Source organism: Lepidochelys olivacea (genome assembly GCF_965140295.1).
Source record: "Lepidochelys olivacea isolate rLepOli2 genome assembly, chromosome: 23".
In the NCBI taxonomy this organism is placed as follows: Eukaryota; Metazoa; Chordata; order Testudines; family Cheloniidae; genus Lepidochelys; species Lepidochelys olivacea.
In genome coordinates, this window is record NC_140433.1 from 8,577,368 (window position 1) to 8,595,537 (window position 18,170).

Sequence of the window (18,170 nt, forward strand, 5' to 3'; positions counted from 1 at the left end):
CAGGCTGCCCCAGGGTTGCAGAGGGGAGAGAGGACTCCCCCCAGACCTCTCTCACCTCAGCAGCCCAGGGCTGGGGGAGAGCTCCTCTTCCCGCTGTGGTAGCTGAGGCCGGGGCCAGGTGAGAGGTGCCTCGCCCCGCTGTGCGCCTGTGCGGTCCTTGATAGCCTGCTGCACGGCCCTGTGGCCACGCAGCTTAGAGGGAACTTCACAGTCAGGAGGAGCCCTGGCTCCCAACCCTCCCTGCTCTCGCACCTAGACCCCGTCTTCCTCATCTAACTCAGACAGTGGGACTGATGCTACCCACACTGACACCCCAGGGTGTCCAGGGGGTGCCAGGAGGGTAGGGATGGGCCCCACATGCGGGTGGAATAAGGGCCCTGCCATGGAGGGGGAATTGGCCCAGACAGAGGGGCACGTACTTTGCCAGGCATACGCCTGGTCATGGATGTCGTCCCGTGCACCTCAGCCTTTGGCCCCCAACAGCAGCACTCTGCACAGTTTCCCCATCCCATGAGCTGGGGAGCAAATCACGCAGCCCCTGCCCCTCTCAGTGCCCCCCCCCAGCTAGAACAACCCAGCTCTGCCCCTCTCAGTGCCCCACCATGCTAGAACCAGCCAGCCCCTGCCCCTCTCAGTGCCCCCCTGCTAGAACAACCCAGCCCTGCCCCTCTCAGTGCCCCCCCGGCTAGAACAACCCAGCCCTGCCCCTCTCAGTGCCCCCCGGCTAGAACAACCCAGCCCTGCCCCTCTCAGTGCCCCCCCATGCTAGAACCAGCCAGCCCCTGCCCCTCTCAGTGCCCCCCAGCTAGAACAACCCAGCCCTGCCCTTCGCAGTGCCCCCCCAGCTAGAACAACCCAGCCCTGCCCCTCTCAGTGCCCCCCCATGCTAGAACCAGCCAGCCCCTGCCCCTCTCAGTGCCCCCCTGCTAGAACAACCCAGCCCTGCCCCTCTCAGTGCCCCCCAGCTAGAACAACCCAGCCCTGCCCTTCGCAGTGCCCCCCCAGCTAGAACAACCCAGCTCTGCCCCTCTCAGTGCCCCCCAGCTAGAACCAGCCAGCCCCTGCCCCTCTCAGTGCCCCCCCCAGCTAGAACAACCCAGCCCTGCCCCTCTCAGTGCCCCCCCACTAGAACAACCCAGCCCTGCCCCTCTCAGTGCCCCCCATGCTAGAACCAGCCAGCCCTGCCCCTCTCGGCCCCCCCCCCCCACTGTGCTTGAGCTAGGTGGGTGGGATTCTGGACCCATATGTCTGAGCCAGCAGCACTCCATGTGCAGATACGCATCCCACAGCAGCAAGGGGTGGCAGCAAGTGGGGCAGGCCCACACCATACAGCCTGGCCCGGGCTGCCCTCCCAGCTAGCTGTAGTGCTAATCAATGGCAGGAGGCCCTGTGGGGACAGCCAGACGCCGAGCCCTGCTCTGGAGGGGCAGCACCTCAACAGCAGTGAGAAGGAGCTGACCTGTCACTGGGTTTATCTCACACCTCTCAGCTCAGGCCTGCAAATATCTGAGCACTTCCCAGAGCAGGGAAATTGAGAGCTGAAGGGAATTCACTCAGCTCAGCTGGGACAGAGCCAGAAATAGAACCCAGGAGTCCTGGCTCCCACACTCCCCTTACCACCAAACCCCACTCCCTCCTGGAGCTGTGATTGAACCCAGGTGTCTCAGCCCTTCCTCCCCACTCTAACCCAGTAGACCCCACTGCCCGCCCTTGGCTCTAGGCATCAGGAGGCGGGTGCGGTGGGTGCCCCATGGGGGGATAGCTCTCCTTGGATGGGCACTGCCTTCTCCACTCAGGTGCGGGCAGCGAGTGGCATGGAGCTCCCTGAGGTGGAGGACAACGCGGAGTTCCTGGAGCGGCTGATGGAGGTGACCTCGCGCCGCCTGCCCCAGCTGGAGCTACAGGAGCAATACACCATCATCAAGGAGCTGGGCAGGGGCACCTACGGCAACGTGCTGCTGGCAGAGCACCGGGAGCAAGGTGAGGGCAGCGCCAGCTGCTCCTGGGTGGGCCAGGCCTGAGTAGCCGCAGCCTGCATTGGGCCCCTGCAGGGAGCCGGGTGGGGACTCGTAGAGGGCTCTGTCTCCTCACAGTCAGTGCTGTCCCCAGTGGGGCACTGTGAGGCGCTGTGCTGCAGGGGGTGGGGGCTCAGTAGGGGGCGCTCTCCCCAGCAGTCAGTGCTGGCCCCAGTGCCCCAGGGCGTGCTAGGGGGCACTGTGCTGAAGGGAGTGGGGCAGGAACTCAGGGACTCACCCGGCTGCTGTCTGACACCACTTACTTCAAAATAGCCAGCTCCCTTTTGCTCTCTGCTCCCGGCACAGGCACCGATGGCCCCATGCCACCCGGCAGGTGATCCATTGCAACTGCCAGGCCAGCCACTCGGGCACCCACTGCCAACTCACAGGGGCCCAGGGGAGCAGTCAGTGAGGTGAGGGGGCAGCCACAGAAGGGGCCCTCTACTCCCAGAAGCTACTGACACAATGGTACTCTCTGAGCCCGCCCACAGGGCCCCTCCACCCCCTCTGGTTGTGCCCAAGCACTGCCCCCTGCTGGGGCACACCGACCCCCCCTTTGTGCCCAGGCACTGCCCCTGATGAAACACACTGACCCCCACTTTGTACCCAGGCTCCGCCCCCTGTTGGGACACATCCACACTCTCTTTGTACCCAGGCCCTTCCCCTGCTGAAACACATTGACCCCCTCCCCCTTTGTACCGAGGCCCTGACCCTGCTGGGACACATTGACCTCCCCTTTGTACCCAGGCACGGCCCTGCTGGGACACACTGACCCCCCCCTTTGTACCCAGGCACGGCCCTGGCGTTGAAGCTGATGCCAAAGGAGAGGACGGAGCGGCGGGCGTTCCTGCGGGAGTACTGCATTGCGCTCTGCCTGTCTGCCCACGCCGGATTCCTGCGCACTCTGCCCATTGTCTTTGAGAGCCCCACCCACTTTGCCTTTGCCCAGGAACTCGCGCCCGCTGGGGACCTGTGTGCCATCGTGCATGACGGGGTATGCTGGTGTGAGGCAGGGGGGGCAGGGGCGTTCTGGGGAGTGGCGATCAGGGGACGGAGCATCAGATGTCAGCAGGGCTGCTGAGTAGGGGATGGGATGGAGAGCAGGGGATGGGATGGGGAGCAGGGGCATGGGCCACTGGGTCTCAGGGGGGCCTGTGAAACAGGGAGCTGGGGAGTGGAGGAGGGGGGATCGGTGCTGGGGGTCTCGGGAGTGTGTGGCTGGAGGCTCAGCGGAGAGGGCTGGGAAGGGGTTGCTGGGGTGCAGGGTCTCAGGGTTCCAGGGGAGTAGCGGCTGGTGGGCTGGAGTCTTGGGGCAGGGGAGCAAGGGATGCAGAATGGGCTCTCAACAGGAGGCCTTGGGACCTGGGGTGAAGCATGGGAGATGCTGGAGGAGACACTGGTGTGCTGTGGGGAGTTACAGTTCAGGGCACTGTGGGGTGCTGAGGGGTTGGGGCCAGAGGGAGCATAGGGTGCTGTGGGGGGGAGCTGCACTGTGACGGGGAGGTCTCCAGTGGGGGTGCTCTGTGGGGAGGTCCCGAGAGGGGGTGCAGGGGAGGTCCCCAGAGGGGGTGCTGGGGTGCTGTGCGGAGGAGCTCTGGAGGGGGCGCTGTGGCGCTGTGTGGGGGAGGTCCCTGGTGGGGCACTGTGTGGGGAGGTCCCCAAAGGGGGCGCTGTGCGCTGTGAGCGGGAGGTCCCTGGTGGGGCACTGTGTGGGGAGGTCCCCAAAGGGGGCGCTGTGCGCTGTGAGCGGGAGGTCCCTGGTGGGGCACTGTGTGGGGAGGTCTCCGAAGGGGGCGCTGTGCGCTATGTGGGGGAGGTCCCTGGTGGGGCACTGTGTGAGGAGGTCCCCAAAGGGGGTGCTGTTGGTGGGAGGCCAGGGCTGCCCTTGTGTAACCCCCATGCCCCCACAGGAGGGTCTCCCAGAGGCCCAGGTGAAGCGCTGTGCAGCCCAACTGGCTGAGGCCCTGGACTTCATGCACGGCAAAGCCCTGGTGCACCGGGACATCAAGCTGGACAACGTGCTGCTCTTCGACTGCGAGTGCCGGCGGGTGAAGCTGGGCGACTTCGGGCTGACGCGGCTGGAGGGCACGCCCGTCTGCGCCATGTCGGGCACTCTGCCCTACGCGCCGCCCGAGCTCTGCCTGCTTGAGGCCTCGGAGACGCTGGAGCTGGACGCCAGCCTGGACGTGTGGGCCTTCGGGGTGCTGCTCTTCTGCCTTGGCACCGGCTGCTTCCCCTGGGACGTGGCTGTCAGCCCCGACCCCCAGTTTGAGGAGTTCGGCGCCTGGCAGAACAGCACGGTTCCGGGGGAGGTGCCGGCACCCTGGAGGGCTTTCAGCTCCGCCGCCCAGGAGATGTTCCGGCGGCTGCTGACCCTCGACCCCAACCGCCGCAGCCCAGCCATCGAGGTGCACAAGTACCTGCCCCTGGTCTGGCTGGCAAGCAGCCTCCGGGAGCTGGATGGTGCCGGGGGACTGGGGGGCCAGGGGCACAGCCAGAGCCTGGCCGGAGAGCAGCACAGTCAGGAACACCCCCGAAGCAGCCCAGGTGCTGCCTGCAGCACAGCCCCCCCCACCGAGAGCTCTGCCCAAGCTGCGGGGGGCAGGCCCCAGTCCAAATTGGGAAAAGAGGTGGGGGGAGGGGAGGAAGGAGCAGAGGAAAAGGGAGGAGGCACTGGCAGGAGCGGAGGGGGAGGGAAGCCAGCACCCCCTGCCATAGCTTCCATCTCCTGCCACCCCTCTGTCTCCTCGGCCCCCATTCCGATCAGTTCCTGCTGAGGATCCTGAGACAAAGGGGCAGCCCGGGGCTCCCTGCCAGAGCTGCCCTTGCCAAGGGCTGGGCTCAAGGAGCCTGTTCCCCTCCGACAGCGCCAACCCCTGCTGGGTGGGCAAAGGAGCCTGCCTGTGTGTGCAGTAAGTCACGGGTGATGAGCCCAGCCATGGGGGGCACTCTGAGCTCAAGGCGGCCCATTGGCCAGCGGCTCCCAGCGTAGGGCTGTGGCTACGGGCTGGAGCAGCAAGGGGTACCCAGCATGGTCAGGGAGGGTAAGTGGGACCGTTACTGGGCCCTGGGCTCAGCTCACTGCAAACAGGACAGGGACTAGCAGGGAGGGGGCAGAGAAGAGCTACAAGAAGGATTTGGGGGCTGGGAACCTGCCAGGCAGGGAGAGGCTGAAGAAGCTCAGTGGATTAAGTATCTCCACCCAGAGGAGGGTCCTGTGATCCCAGCCTCTGGGTACCTGGCCAGGGAGGAGATTTCGGAGAGCAGGGGGCTCTGTGCTCCCCCAGGGCAAAGGCAGAACCAGACCCACTGCTCAAACCAGGCTGATGCAGGCTGGGAATAAGGTGCAGATTTTGAAATGAAGCAAACTAATGCCTGGAGCAGCTTCCTGCAGGGTTGGGGGATTCTCCTGACTCTGCTTTATAAACCTTTGACATAGATCCACAGGATCGGGGCTATGGCCCCAGCTTTGTAACAGTCCCTGGGAGGAGCCTGTCAGTGTGCCAGACCCCCTAGGGCTCTCACTCTTTCTCCAGAGTAAGCCACACGGCCTCACCGCCTCCTTAGGCTGGATCTCTGAGCCGTCAGCCCCACTGCACCACCCTTGAGCTCCGTTCAGGGAGTCCCACTGAGACAGACCCCTGAGAGAGACTTGTACAATCGTAGGGAGCAACACACCCCTCTGCCAGCATGTGCAGGGACACTCAGCCAGCGCTGTCACACAGGCAGGTTTATTTGTCGACTGGCCCCCAGTGCAGGAAGCCCTTGGGGAGCACAGAGAAATGAAGGTTCAAAGCTCTGTCCCTGTCTCACTCGGTCTGACCTCCTCCATCAGCAGAGCCCTGCACGGATACACATTTCTATCTGTGGATGCAGATATCGGCAGACAGAAATCGGTATCCGCTGAACCACAGGGCTCTCCCGGGAACCAAAGCAGCAGAGGGAAGCCACCTCCTCGAGGTGCAATAGCTGTGTGGATGGAAGAATTCTTCCCTCGACCCAGCGCTGTCTACATGGGGATTTGTTCGCCTTAACTACACCACACAGGGCTGTGGATTTTTCACATCCTCCCTTAGGTCTGGTCTGTCGGCTGACACATGGGGCGTTTTCACATGGCCTGTGCCCTTCTGCCACCCCAAAACCTTTGGGTTTGAAACTGGGCTGGGGTGCTGCCGCTCTCTCCTCCCCTTCATCAGCCGGGGAGGGAGGAGGGCAATGCACCCACATTTCTCCATGTGTCAGCTGTCTTGGCTGCAGCCTGGGGTGTCTGGAGCCCTAAGCTGGGGTACAAAACGATCCCTTGAGCATTAGGGGGATCAGTGTAGGTTTTTCCCCTCTGTCACAAGTCCAGAGGATTGGTGCCGTGCCTCCTGCTTTGGAACAGTCTTTAGGGAGAACCACTTCAGTGTGCCAGACCGCCATGGGGTATCACTTCCTGCACCACGCGGTCTCATCACCTCCTAAGACTGAACCTCTGGGCTGCAGCCCTCCTGCTTCACCCCCATGAGCTCTGCCCAGTGCATCCAGCTGAGACAGACTCCTGGGAAAGATTGTCCACTCTGCAGGGACCAGTGCATCTCAGCCAGTATTTGCAATGACACTCGTGCCTTCCAAGCAGTTGGGTTTTTAGTCAGCGACACACAGCACCGGCCGTCCTTAGCTCAGCACAGAGAGCTGGAGGTTAAAGCATAGTTCGTTCCGACCAGCACAGAGCCAAGCCAAGCTGTAGGGAACCCCATGTTCAGGTTCTGGGTCCCTCGACCTGACCTGCTTATTCAGTTCCCAGGTGAGAGCCCCAACTCCTTCCAGTAGCCAGTTCTTACCTCCCGCCTCCCACCTCTCCAGTCCTGTTCTCAAGCTGGGGCCTGTGCCCAGCTTCCCTGCAGGGGCCGGGAAGGGTGGGGGGGAAACCATCCCCCTCTGGGCCATTGGGTGCTAGGTGTCCATGTCCTGGGGACTGGGTTTTCTGTTATCTTCTGGATTTTCCACTGATCTGGGGTTGGCCTCAGCCAGTCCTTTTCCTGTGACCTGTTGTAGCTCAGAAAGCTGGACGACATTCATACCTGTGTCTCCTAGCCTGCCCAGGGGGCAAACAGTCCCCTTTCCCACACTGGACAATCATGCAAAATTTAGGGGTCACACAAATATAACAAAAGCTTCCTACTTCATCATACCCTGCGAGGTTGGTCTTAACCCAACCATGTCTCTGGGGCTCTGGTGCCCCAGGGGCTGGTGAGGCAGGGATGCAGGATGCTCCTGCATATTTGCAGGCTCCCTCTGGAGTTGTCTCGTAACCCCAGGGCTGTGACTTGGGAGTCTTTTGTTTTAAAGAATCCACCCTGGCCATGGCCACCTGCTGACAGGGTGTCTTTGTGATGGGCTGTGGTCTCAGGGCTGCTCTACACTTACCCTGGGCTTTCCCCACCCTCTGGCAGGGCTCACAGGACTTGCAGTACTGCTGGACTGCTTCTGAGACTCTGGGCTGGTAAAAGTTCTGCAGCAACTTGTGCTTGGTGCACTAGATCCCCTGCTGGCCCGAGGGAGACGTCATGGGCCAGGTACAGTAGCCTGCGGCAGCACCCTTGGGGAAGCACCAGCTGTCTCCTGATCCCCCAAGACTTAATTTTCCCCGGGGGACCCACGCCCAGCACAGGAATCCCTTCCCCACAGGAATCTTTCCCTGCCATCCTCCTGAAGAGGGTTTGCAGGGCTGTGGCCGGCGGGGCCCTCAGCTTTTCTAAGCAGGGAATCCCTTGGCAGTTCAGTATGAAATTCAGCTGCTGGGGCAGGGAGGGGGACCCATCCCTCCTTGCTGGTGGGGTTTGGAGTCACAGCACCGCTTGGCTGGACCTTAGTTTCCGCAACTTGGGACAGAGTCTTGGACCCATCTCCATTCAGCCCTGCCTCAGGGAGCTTATCCCCCCAAGCCAGAGGTGGTGGCTTGCTAGCCCCAAGAGTGGTAGCCTTTGAGCCTGGGCCAGGTCCTGGTGGTGCTCTCTGGCTCTGTCTCCTGGTAAGGACCAGGGAGCTGTGGGCACCGCCTGGCCACTCCTCCAGATCATTCCCCATCTGCAGGTAACTGATCCTGCACCCCAACCTCTTTGTGCCCCTCCTTGGCACCCCATCTCAGGTACACCCGTGCTACAAGCACCTTGACCTAGGGTCCAGACACCCCCTGGGATGCTGGCAGAGCAGGTGCCAGTTCATGCCAAGGTCCCCATGTCTCAAACGAACATTGACACACATATGGTTGGAACCAGTCTGGCTCAGCTGTGTGTTGGGATTGGTAGAAGATGTATTAGAATTATAAGAATATGTTTAGTCTTTATGGAATGCTTGTAAATTACTGCCTGCATTAATCTCACGTATAGCATCTGTATCTATCCCATCTTGGAAGGTCATAGTTAAGCATTTGTTATAAGCCACCATGACTGTGTCACCAGAAAGGAAGATACATTAACTAGTGTGAAGTTCTGGTCTCCAGCAGAAGGTGTTGTGTCCTTTAGGACAAGGAAGGCCTGTCCACACCAGACAGACTAGAGCAGTGGTTTTCAAACTTTTTTTCTGGTGACCCAGTTGAAGAAAATTGTTGACGCACATGACCCAATGGAGCTGGGGATGAGGGGTTTGGGAGTGGCTCAGGGCTGGGGCAGAGCATTGGGGTATGGGGGAGAGCATATGGGGCTGGGAATGAGGGGCTCCGGTTTTGGGGGGGGCTCAGGGCTGGGGCAGGGGATTGGGGCGTGGGGTTGGGGCATGGGTTTACCTCGGGCAGCTCCCGGTCAGCAGCACAGTGGGGGTGCTAAGGCAGGCTTCCTGCCTGGCCTGGCACTGCAGACTGTGCTGCGCCCCGGAAGCGGCCAGCAGCAGGTCCATCTCCTAGGCAGAGGCACGCAAGCAGCTCCACATGGCTCTTGCCCACAGACACTGACCCCTCCAGCTCCCATTGGCTGGGAACCAGCCAATGGGAGTGTGGAGCCAGTGCTCGGGGTGGAGGCAGCGTGCAGAGCCCTGTGGCTCCCCCGCCTAGGAGCTGGACCTGCTGTTGGCCACTTCCACGGTGCAGCATAGTGTCAGAACAGGTAGGGACTAGCCTGCCTTAGCCAGGCAGCACCACTGATGGGACTTTTAATGGCCCAGTCGGCAGTGCTGACCAGAGCCACCGTGACCCAGTGCCTTACGTTCCGCGACCCAATACTGGGTCACGACCAGCAGTTTGAAAACTACTGGACTAGAGTGGAACACTAAAGAGGACAAAGTACTTTGTTGTTACTCTTCCCATCCCCATGAAGATGAGTCTTGAAAGTGAATTTGAGTTTGCTGAGTTTGCAGCTCCAAGCTGAAGGGGGAAGGGAATAAAACCCCCTAACAAGGAGGAACTGTATCTTTATGCTGCTTGTGCTGTGGGGGGCAAGGTTTTCTAGGTATAAGCAAGAGGCCCCCAGTGCTTGGCCTGGGTTAGCCCTGAAGGCCACACAGACCTTGCTTGTCATAGAAGCTTCTATTACTTTTTGAAATTTAAGAGTGGAACTCGTTTGTGTGGGTATGTGTTTACCTGCTTTAACATTGTAAATCACCCACTTGTTTCCTTTTCCTATTAATCAATCTCTACATAGTTTATTACAGGATTGGCTACAAGTGTTGTCTTTGGTGTGAGATCTAAGGTGTAATTGACCTATGGTGAGTGACTGGCTCTTTGGGAGTGGCAATCACCTGAACATGGCTCACCCACATGGCCTCAGGGATCCAAGTGGTGGAGGCAACCAGATGACTCCTACCCTCCCTGACATATTAAGGGATCCCATCATGGTGACCCCCAGCTGCCCCCACCCCTGCCAGCCTCAGGGATCTAATGGCAGCAGGATCTGAGCACCCTTCCTCTCAGGGATTCATTCACACACACACACACGCAACACCCAGCCACAACCCACCTCTGCCCCCTCTGAACAAATTCAGACATCCTGTGGGGGCAGTAGCAAGCTCTCCCCTGCCCCCTTGCTGGCCTCAGGGATCCAGTGGAGGGAGGGGCAGCACCTGGCCACCCACCAGCCAGCACCATGGATCCATTGGTGGCTTCATCTGGCTGCTCCCCCCTTCCCCCTGCTGGCCTGAGTGATCCAGTGGTGCTGACACCAGGCCTACACCCCTCCCTCAGGGATCAAGTGGCAGCAGCAATGGGCCGACTCCACCCACCACCACCCTCGCCAGCCTCAGGTTTGCCATGGTGGTGGCACCCAGATACCCCCACTCCCTTCGCCAGCCTCAGGGATCCAGTGTCCATGGTACCCAATGTAGTAAGATGAGGCCCTGAAACGTAAACCTTTGGTATCAGAGACCTGGTATGAGGCCTAAGGCCTGAACTAAAGTAATGGTCAAGACTTTGCTAACATAAAGCAAAGCTAAGCTGTGAGCAGGAGGCACGCTCTGCTCACAAAAGCTGGCAAGGAGAAGGCTGCTAATTGGACATATACACATATCTAAAGGGGATCAAGCACTAATAGGTTAAACATGGGCCAGGATGGCACCAGAACAGTCTGGTACGAACACATTCCACAGAGATAATGAGGAATAGGCTGACCCATCCTAAAACTGGGACCTGAGGGAACTGGGGATGTTTAGTCTTCAGAAGAGAAGAATGAGGGGGGATTTGATAGCTGCTTTCAACTACCTGAAAGGGGGTTCCAAAGAGGATGGCTCTAGACTGTTCTCAGTGGTAGCAGATGATAGAACAAGGAGTAATGGTCTCAAGTTGCAGTGGGGGAGGTTTAGGTTGGATATTAGGAAAAACTTTTTCACTAGGAGAGTGGTGAAACACTGGAATGCGTTACCTAGGGAGGTGGTGGAATCTCCTTCCCTAGAAGTTTTTAAGGTCAGGCTTGACAAAGCCCTGGCTGGGATGATTTAGTCAGGGATCGGTCCTGCTTTGAGCAGAGGGTTGGACTAGATGACCTCCTGAGGTCCCTTCCAACCCTGATATTCTATGATTCTATGAAAAGACAGGGTCAAAAGGATAATATGATGGATAGGCTTGTTTTTTCGAACCAACATGTACCAGGAGAGAGGCAGCACCCCAACACTCAGAGGGGTTGTACCTCAATACGTCAGGAGTGATGTGTCACTTGTTTGTACCTGTGTATAAGAATGCACCCCTGAGGAGGTTTCTTTGTCCAGCCTAGGGGCCAGTGGAGGGTCCCACCACTGATTGAGTTGCGTCCATTGTCAGGGAGCAAATATGTACTAGCAGAACCATAGACATCTGATCCGGGGAGCTAGACACTGTGTTTCGTTTGGCAATAAACCTGGCCAGGTGCCTTCCTACCTTATCAGAGTCTGTGGTCATTGGGGTTTCTCTCGGGGCCTGCTGTGTCAGCGATCTGCACAGAGCAGCACACAGAGGGAACACACGCACACGGCTGACTGTTATCAACATTGAACGGAGCAGAGCACCACACCGGTGACGTCTGACGACACCCAACTCACCCCATGGAACGACCCACCAAATATCCTAAGAGAACCTGGTTCAATATGGAAAGAAAGCCTCCTCCGACCACATACCCCTAGTTGTCAGCTGTCACCCCATGTGGGCTCCCATATGGGGTAAAATCAAACAATGACACCCCATACTCAACAGGGACCCCATCCTGAAAGCAATCTTTTCTGGCGTTCGAACAATCCTCCAATCTCATCATCAGAAGCAAGCTCCCCACAGACCAGGACCTAGCAACTCAAAGCAGCACCGGACCTTGCCAAAACAACAGATGCAAAACCTGCAGCCATATCTCCACTGCTACCATGATCAACACCCCCCACACAACACACCTTTAAAGAGCCATGGGTCCTACACATGCCGAGCACAACATGAGATGTAACCTCACCCAGTGCACTAAATGCCCCAATAACAACTAGGTTGGTGAAACCAGACAAGCACTATGGTCTCATATGCACTTTTCACCGAGCGATCACGCTATAGCTGACCTCTCAGTCCTCATCCTCCAAGGAAACCTGCACAACACTTTAAAAAAAAAATGCCAGAGAGCTTCAATTCATGGACACTAAAAATTGTGGTCTTAATAAAGACACTGGATTTATGGCTTTTTACAACAATCTGTAACCCACTAACCTCCCTTTTTTCCCTATGACTGCAGGGTGTTAATGGGCCACTTCACCCCACGTGGTCCCTAACCATGGTCCTGCTGGCTGGAGGGTGAGTGCCCCGGCAGGCCATAGAAAAGCCAACCCATCTCAGCAGGACGCCGAGCGCGGGGGCCCCAGGGCCTGTTGCCACTGAGAAGCAGGATGGGATCCCTCTGCCTCCCGGCAACAGAGCCTCCTGGGGCCCCCGTTTCCAGCTTCTCTTCCCAACTCCCAGCGCTGGGACCTGACTTTGTTTAACCAAAAGCAGAGACAGCCCAGATCCCAGGGTTCCAGGAGCTGGGGCTGCAAGGGAACCCCAAACACTGCTAGACTTAGATGGGCTCATGATCATCGGTGACCCTGCCAGGCCAGGCAAAGGGGACCCCGATATCCCCCACAGTGACCCTGCACCTTACTCCAGAGGGGGAACCTCCCCCCAGTCTGGGAATTGGTGTCTGGCTTAGAAGCTCTGCCCTGCTGGGAAATCCCCTGGGCTGCATGCTGTGTGGGAATCCCCCACCTGCCACCAGGGGATCTACCTGCTGGTCCCCACCAGGGCACACCCCTATCAGCATACGCCTTGTCGCCAGCCCCGCGGCACTCACAGGGCAGGAGGGAGGCCCTGAAATCCTGCGGTTGGCTTCAAAACTAGCCAGACACTCACTGGTGTTGTGATGTGGAGGCTGAGACTCTCCCCTCTCCCCACATTCAGGGCCTCCCCATCGCCCCCCATGTGGTCTTTGCCCCTCCGCCCGAGGATCTGCCCCCTTCCTGACAGCCTGCTTTGGATCTGTCTATTTTGCAGTTGTGTGCAGTGATTGCAGCTCATGTAGACATAACTGAGCCAGATAGCTCGGGTTCCCGGTCCCTGGTAAGTGCTCCCCAGGCTAACCTGTCTGGATGTGCACTTTGTGCTATGGGAACTAGCTAGGCCGGGTATGTCTACACCAGCTGCAGCCGAGATACTAGTCTGACTCTGGTTTCTCTGTAGCTCCCTGGCCAGGCTCTCACTCCCGCATCTCCCACCAGGGCCCCTGCTGGCTCCCCAGCTGTCTCTGAACGTGTCCCTGGCTCACGTCAGAGACACGGTTACCAGCTATTGGTGAGTCCCACGAACCCTGCCCCAGGGCTTGACCAGGGCGCCGGCGTGAGCTGAGCCCGTGCTCTACATGTGGGGCTGTAACAGCTTCTGTGCCCTGCAGCTCGGCACAGCGGGGACCTGGACATTCTCTCCCCATTGGGTTACGGCAGCAAACCCACTGGCCCCAGCGGGAGTCACCCCCAGGCCATGCAGCACCCCCAGGAGCTCGTCTCTGGCTGGATGGCCCTGGAGGGGTGGTTCTAGCAGGCTCTGGGGGCAGAAGCCCCATCTGACATCTGCCAGTTCCTGGCCAATGGGAGCTGCGGAGTCAGTGCTCAGGGCGGGGGCTGCGCGCAGAGACCCCTGCCCCCCTCCAGGGGCCTCAGGGTGCCTGCCTTAGCCCCACTGTGCCGCTGGACTTTTAGTGGCCTAAAATCTCCCAGTTTGGCTTCCATAGCCTCTGGGAGATAGAGCCCGATTCTGGGAGACTCCCGGTGAAACCGTGAGGGTTGGCAAACCTACCCCCCATCTGCCTCTCTTCTCCCGAGGCCTCCCCTGCCTACCTCTCACGTCTTTTCCCCCAAGGCTCCCCCGCCCACCACTTGTGCCTCTTCACCCTCTCCCCCAAGGCCCCCAGGCGGGCAGAGTGGGGACGGGTTAGGGTCTCAGAGGGAAGAGGATGAGCGGGAGCTGGGTCTCCAGGAGGAGTGCTGGCAGGGCCAGGGCCTGGGCATCCTTTCGGCAACAGCACATGCCAAAGGTAGGGTTGCCAGGTGTCCAGTTTTAGACTGGAACACCCAGTCGAAAAGGGACCCTGGCAGCTCCGGTCAGCACCGCTGGCCGGGCCGTTAAAAGTCTGGTCAGTGGTGCAGCGGGGCTGAGGCAGGCTCCCTGCCTCTCCTGGCTCCGTGCGGCTCCCGGCAGCTGCCAGCATGTCCCTGCAGCCCCTAGGCGCAGGGGCAATCAGAGAGACTCCACATGCTGCCCCCGCCCCAAGTGCCGACTCCACAGCTCCCATTGGGCAGGAACCACGATTAATGGGAGCTGCAGAGGTGGCACCTGCCAGCCCTGTGCCTAGGAGGCGGACACACCGGCTGCTTCCGAGAGCTGTGCGGAGCCAGGACAGATACGGAAACTGCCTTAGCCCCACTGCACCACCAACCGGGAGCCACCTGAGGTAAGCGCTGCCCAGCTGGAGCCTGAACCCCTACCCACACCCCGACCCCCAGCCCCAGCTCGGAACCCCCTCCTGCACCCTAACTCCCTCCCCGAGCCTGCACCCCAACTCCCGGCCACTGCCCTAAGCCCCCTCCCAGAGCCTGCACCCTGCACTGCCTTCCGCACTCCAACCCCCAGCCCTGAGCCGGTTCTCACACTCCAAACCCCTTGGCCCCAGTCCGGAGCACTCCTGCACCCCAAACCCCTCATCCCCGGCCCCACCCCAGAGCCCTCACCCCTCCTGCACCTTAACGCCGTGCTCCAGCACAGTGAAAGTGAGTGAGGGTGGGGGAGAGCGAGCGACAGAGGGAGGGGGGATGGAATGAGTAGGGGGCGGGCCTCAGGGAAGGGGCAAAGGTGTTTGGTTTTGTGCGATTAGAAAGTTGGCAACTCTATCCAAAGGTGGCAGGCTGGTTACTTGGGAAAGCTTAGTCTCCTCTGGCCTGTTACACCCACCGCCATGTCCTCGACATCGCTTACATCCCATGTCCACCCTTGCCTGAGGACACAGCTGGTGCCAAGACCTCGTGCTGCCCCTCTTCCAAGGCAAGGTCACCTCACAGGAACTGCCAGCCACGCTGGAGAGGGGCGACAGGGTCTGGGCTGCTGCGTCCGTCGCTGGCTCTTGTGAGGCCTTTGCACAGAATCCCAGTGCAGCTTGAGCAAACCTGGGCCATTCCCTGCTCCTCCAACCCCTCAGGGCTGTGCTGGGCAAAGGGAGGGGCCTCCCAACAGCCTCCATGACTTAGACCTCCCGTCAGGGGAACGTGCCCCCTGCAGCATGATTCCCCCTTAGATCTAGGCCTCCGGGAGCTCACACGGGATCTCTGCTACAGGGCAGCTGCTCTGTGACGAGTGCGGGCACGGCAGCCCACATACTGCTTTGCACATGGCTCTCATGATGTCCCTTTCCATGTTGCAGGGCCGGCCATGTCCCTCGCCATCTGGGCCACTCTCTGCACCCTGGTCCTGCTCCTTCTGGTGTCTGCGCCCCTCATCACCTTCATGCTGGAGGCCTGCCCGAGCCTGCGGGGCTGGAGGAGACTCCTCGGGGGAGGAGCAGCACCATGGGAACTAGAGGCCTGGGAATGGGAGAACCCCATTGACCAGCTGTGAGTAGGAGGTGGGGGCGGGGAGGGGCCTGGGGAGATACCAGTGCCCAGCTCTGAGGGGGTGTTGGGGAGACACCATTGGTCAGTGCTGCACAACAGTCCCCTGCAGTAACTGTCTTTGCCCAGGTAATTCCTGCAGCCTCCGTCAGTCCCTCCTCTCCTCCCCCGTTGGGACGCTGTCAGTCTACTCTGCTCACTCCCAGCCAGGCCAGGGTCAGGCCAAGTTCTTACCCTACCACGACCTGCCCCAGCCAGACAGCCCAGCGCAGCTCCTTTCTTCTGCACAACTAGTCCCTCCTGCAGAGAGGCTGTACATTTAGAAGAGGAGGATGAGCTAGTTGTTAAGGCGGAACTTCTGGGAGATTGAGATTCAAGTTCCAGCTCTGCTACAGAGTCCTTGGGCCTGTCACTGCCTGTCTCCGGGCCTCAGCTCTCCATCTTTGAAATGGGGGCAATCATTCAGGTGGGTAGAAAGCTGGCTAGATTGTCGGGCTCAACGGGTAGTGATCAATGGCTCCATGTCTAGTTGGCAGCCGGTATCAAGTGGAGTGCCCCAAGGGTCGGTCCTGGGGCCGGTTTTATTCAATATCTTCATAAATGATCTGGAGGATGGTGTGGATTGCACTCTCAGCAAATTTGCGGATGATCCTAAACTGGGAGGAGTGGTAGATACGCTGGAGGGGAGGGATAGGATACAGAAGGACCTAGACCAATTGGAAGATTGGGCCAAAAGGAATCTGATGAGGTTCAATAAGGATAAGTGCAGGGTCCTGCACTTAGGACGGAAGAACCCAATGCACAGCTACAGACTAGGGACCGAATGGCTCGGCAGCAGTTCTGCGGAAAAGGACCTAGGGGTGACAGTGGACGAGAAGCTGGATATGAGTCAGCAGTGTGCCCTTGTTGCCAAGAAGGCCAATGGCATTTTGGGATGTATAAGTAGGGGCATAGCGAGCAGATCGAGGGACGTGATCGTTCCCCTCTATTCAACATTGGTGAGGCCTCATCTGGAGTACTGTGTCCAGTTTTGGGCCCCACACTACAAGAAGGATGTGGATAAATTGGAGAGAGTCCAGCGAAGGGCAACAAAAATGATTCGGGGTCTAGAACACATGAGTTATGAGGAGAGGCTGAGGGAGCTGGGATTGTTTAGCCTGCAGAAGAGAAGAATGAGGGGGGATTTGATAGCTGCTTTCAACTACCTGAAAGGGGGTTCCAAAGAGGATGGCTCTAGACTGTTCTCAATGGTAGCAGATGACAGAACGAGGAGTAATGGTCTCAAGTTGCAGTGGGGGAGGTTTAGATTGGATATTAGGAAAAACTTTTTCACTAGGAGGGTGGTGAAACACTGGAATGCGTTACCTAGGGAGGTGGTGGAATCTCCTTCCTTAGAGATTTTTAAGGTCAGGCTTGACAAAGCCCTGGCTGGGATGATTTAGTTGGGGATTGGTCCTGCTTCGAGCAGGGGGTTGGACTAGATGACCTTCAGGGGTCCCTTCCAACCCTGATATTCTATGATTCTATGATTCTGTGATTCTGCCTTGTCTAAAGGGAGAATTTTCAAAGCCCCTAAGGGATTTAGGAGCACAAGTGTGTGACTGTGCTCACTGCCTGGTGCTCCTAAGTCCCTCAGGTGCTTCTGAATATCTCCCCCTTAGTTTGGGAACTCTTCCGGGCAGAGGCTGTCTCTCAGGGAAACGGACCAGAAGAATTACACTGGCGTCATTAAATCACTGCAGTTATCCCGGGATAACTCTCCATGGGGACACTTTTATTCCAGAATCAGAGAGCCTTGGTCAGGGTTCGTTTACACCATTTTCAAAGTGACATAAGCTAAACTGGACAAAGCCCCTCATACACTGGAATAAAAGCGTCCCCATGGGGAGTTATCCCGGGATAGCTCTAGTGGGTTAGGTAGACCAGTGTGGTTCTGCTGGTCAATTTTCCCCATTCAGACCAGGCCTTAGTGTCTGTGCAGCACGCAGAGCAAAGGGGCCCTGACCTTGGCTGGGGTCTCTGTGGGGTCCTTTTATATAAATAATAATGGCAAAATGCAGTCAGGGCTAACCTACGTAGGGTGCTGGGGTCTTTCCCACCACTGGAAGGACACATGCCCCCCTGGGGTGTCTAATGTCTATACAGGGCCTTCAGCGATACACACTTAGCTGCATTTCAGATCTGGGAACGTCAATGATGGCACCAAGGTCCATCGTGGGGTTTATAGACAATACACAATTCTTAAAATAGGGGAGGAGAGATAAGAAGAAAATCCTGGTAATGTTTCATCTCTGACCTCTTCAGCCTTTTCCAGGTGAAGGCACTTCCCACCCAGTAGATGGGGCTTTGCAACAATCCCATTGCAAAAGTCTACCTTACCTATTGTTTCCATGTGTTTCCATGCCCAGACCTGAAGAAGAGCTCTGTGCAAGCTCAAAAACTTCTCTCCCACCAACAGAAGTTTGTCCAACAAACAATATTACCTCCCATACCGTGGCTCTCTATTTTTTCCAGACACACATTAATGCCGCCATCTACCGGCCAAAGCAATAAATGCAACTGTAAAAATTTGTCTTGTTTTTGAACTCTACATCAGGTTTCATGAACTTCTCC

The 18,170-nt window shown here is 58.4% G+C and overlaps 1 protein-coding gene across 1 annotated transcript; it reads left to right on the forward strand.

Moving 5' to 3' along the window:
* Positions 1 to 1,772: 1,772 nt before the first annotated feature.
* On the forward strand, positions 1,773 to 15,564 carry SBK3 (SH3 domain binding kinase family member 3; the record flags this gene model as incomplete). The annotated part of the gene is made up of 6 exons (XM_084612941.1): positions 1,773 to 1,980; positions 2,807 to 3,009; positions 3,926 to 4,478; positions 13,179 to 13,251; positions 13,860 to 13,990; positions 15,371 to 15,564. 6 exons carry the CDS (start codon positions 1,773 to 1,775, stop codon positions 15,562 to 15,564), a joined length of 1,362 nt encoding a protein of 453 aa, XP_084469067.1.
* Positions 15,565 to 18,170: the final 2,606 nt, after the last annotated feature.